Here is a 1,539-nt window from a genome sequence, read left to right as displayed (position 1 = left end):
CTGTTAGTTTGCCTTTGCCTTCTAAATCTAACATATTTTCTGTAATTATTTTTTTCTTCCTATTTTTAAAAAATTCTGTCTGTGTAATTTTCTCTATGGCTATCATTTCAGTCACATCTATTTTATTTTTCATTCTAAAAGACTTTTCCCTGTAATATTTTTATTTTTCTCTTCTACTGCTAGTCTGAGTCATGCCAGTTTGTTTTTCAACAGATTCTGTTGTCTTTCAATCTCTTCCTTCAAGAGCTTGTTTTTATAGAGAGTATCTTGTCTGTAAGTCCTTAGGAATTACATGAAGAACCATATGTCTTGATTTCTTTCCTTTTCTTTCATCCATTCAATAAATACTTATTGAACACTTGCTATGTGCCAGGAAAGTCCTAGGTACCTGGAATCTATCAGGGAACCAAATAGTTAAAGACATCTGCCCTTGTAGAACTTTCGTATCACAGGGGGTGACACCAATGAACAACATACGTTAGTAAGTTACATAGTATGTTGGAGGATGACAAGTATAATTTGAAAAAAGAAGAGGGTGAAGGGAACTGGAAGTGTGGGAAGGCTGATCTTTAACTAAGATGGTGAGAGTTAAGTCTCACTGGGAAAGGGCGTTCGAGCAAAGGCTTCAGAGGAGGTGGGGGTAGCAACTTGGAAGGAACGGTGTGTGCGAAAGCCCTGACATGGAAGCTGCCTGGCATTTCCAGGGAATAGTTCAAGGACGGATAAGGCAGAATGGGTGGAAAAGAGAAAAGCAGGAAATGAGACCAGAGTGTTAATGGGGACTTGAAGGCTACCGTAATGACTCTTTGACTCTCACGGAAAGGGGGTGCCCCTGCAGGGTTTTAGGCAGGCCTCAGTTCTGTGCTTTCGTTGAAAACTCACCTGTCGGTGAGAATGTGAAGCAACTAGATGGATCTTCCAGGTCTCCCGCGTGTAGTGTGACGGGGTCTCTGGAAGCAAAAGAATGGTAATGCAAGCATCCATTTCACAGACGCAGCCTAAGACTTACGGGCAGAAGCAAACTACACAGGCCAACCTGACGGCTTAAAATATTAATGTAAAGTCAAGATGGCACTGATAACCCCGAACTGCAGAAATCCTACAATAGAATATTTTAGGAGGGAGATTCAAAGTTGTATTATCTTTTTGCTTTCAGTACCTATGAACATTTTGCAGAATGAAAATATAATAACAAATAATCTTGGTTAGAAAATGCATTTTTGTGTAATAATTGTTATAAAACCCAAAACACTTTTCTCATGGATTCTAAGAGATATAATCTTAATGACTCACTGAAAATGAAGAAATCAAAGAAAAAACAACAACAAAATCCTCTTAGCATTACTAGTATCAGTTTATAAAACTGTAAGACTTACTGAAATCAGTAAGTTGAAGTAAACCACATAGTGCTCTGTGAGTCGGGTACCAGTATGAGAATATTATATCAGCAGTTCTCAAGGTGGTTCCTTTTCAGGGGGCTTATGAAGTCAAAACTATTTTCATTATAATAATAAGATGTTATCTGGCTTTTTTTTTTTT

The 1,539-nt window shown here is 37.9% G+C and overlaps 1 protein-coding gene across 1 annotated transcript in view; it reads right to left on the bottom strand.

Moving 5' to 3' along the window:
- The window catches only part of CCDC158 (coiled-coil domain containing 158), a 113,153-nt gene that overhangs the window by 6,442 nt on the left and 105,172 nt on the right, over nt 1-1,539 (bottom strand). The window contains exon 22 of the mRNA XM_012650976.1: nt 883-950. Coding sequence (XP_012506430.1) covers nt 883-950 — 68 coding nt within the window. The remainder of the gene's footprint in view (nt 1-882; nt 951-1,539) is intronic.

Source organism: Propithecus coquereli, unplaced genomic scaffold (assembly GCF_000956105.1).
Source record: "Propithecus coquereli isolate 6110/MARCELLA unplaced genomic scaffold, Pcoq_1.0 Scaffold343, whole genome shotgun sequence".
Classification (NCBI taxonomy): domain Eukaryota; kingdom Metazoa; phylum Chordata; class Mammalia; order Primates; family Indriidae; genus Propithecus; species Propithecus coquereli.
The sequence above is the reverse complement of the archived record's forward strand: the minus strand, read 5'-3'. Positions and strand labels throughout refer to the sequence as shown.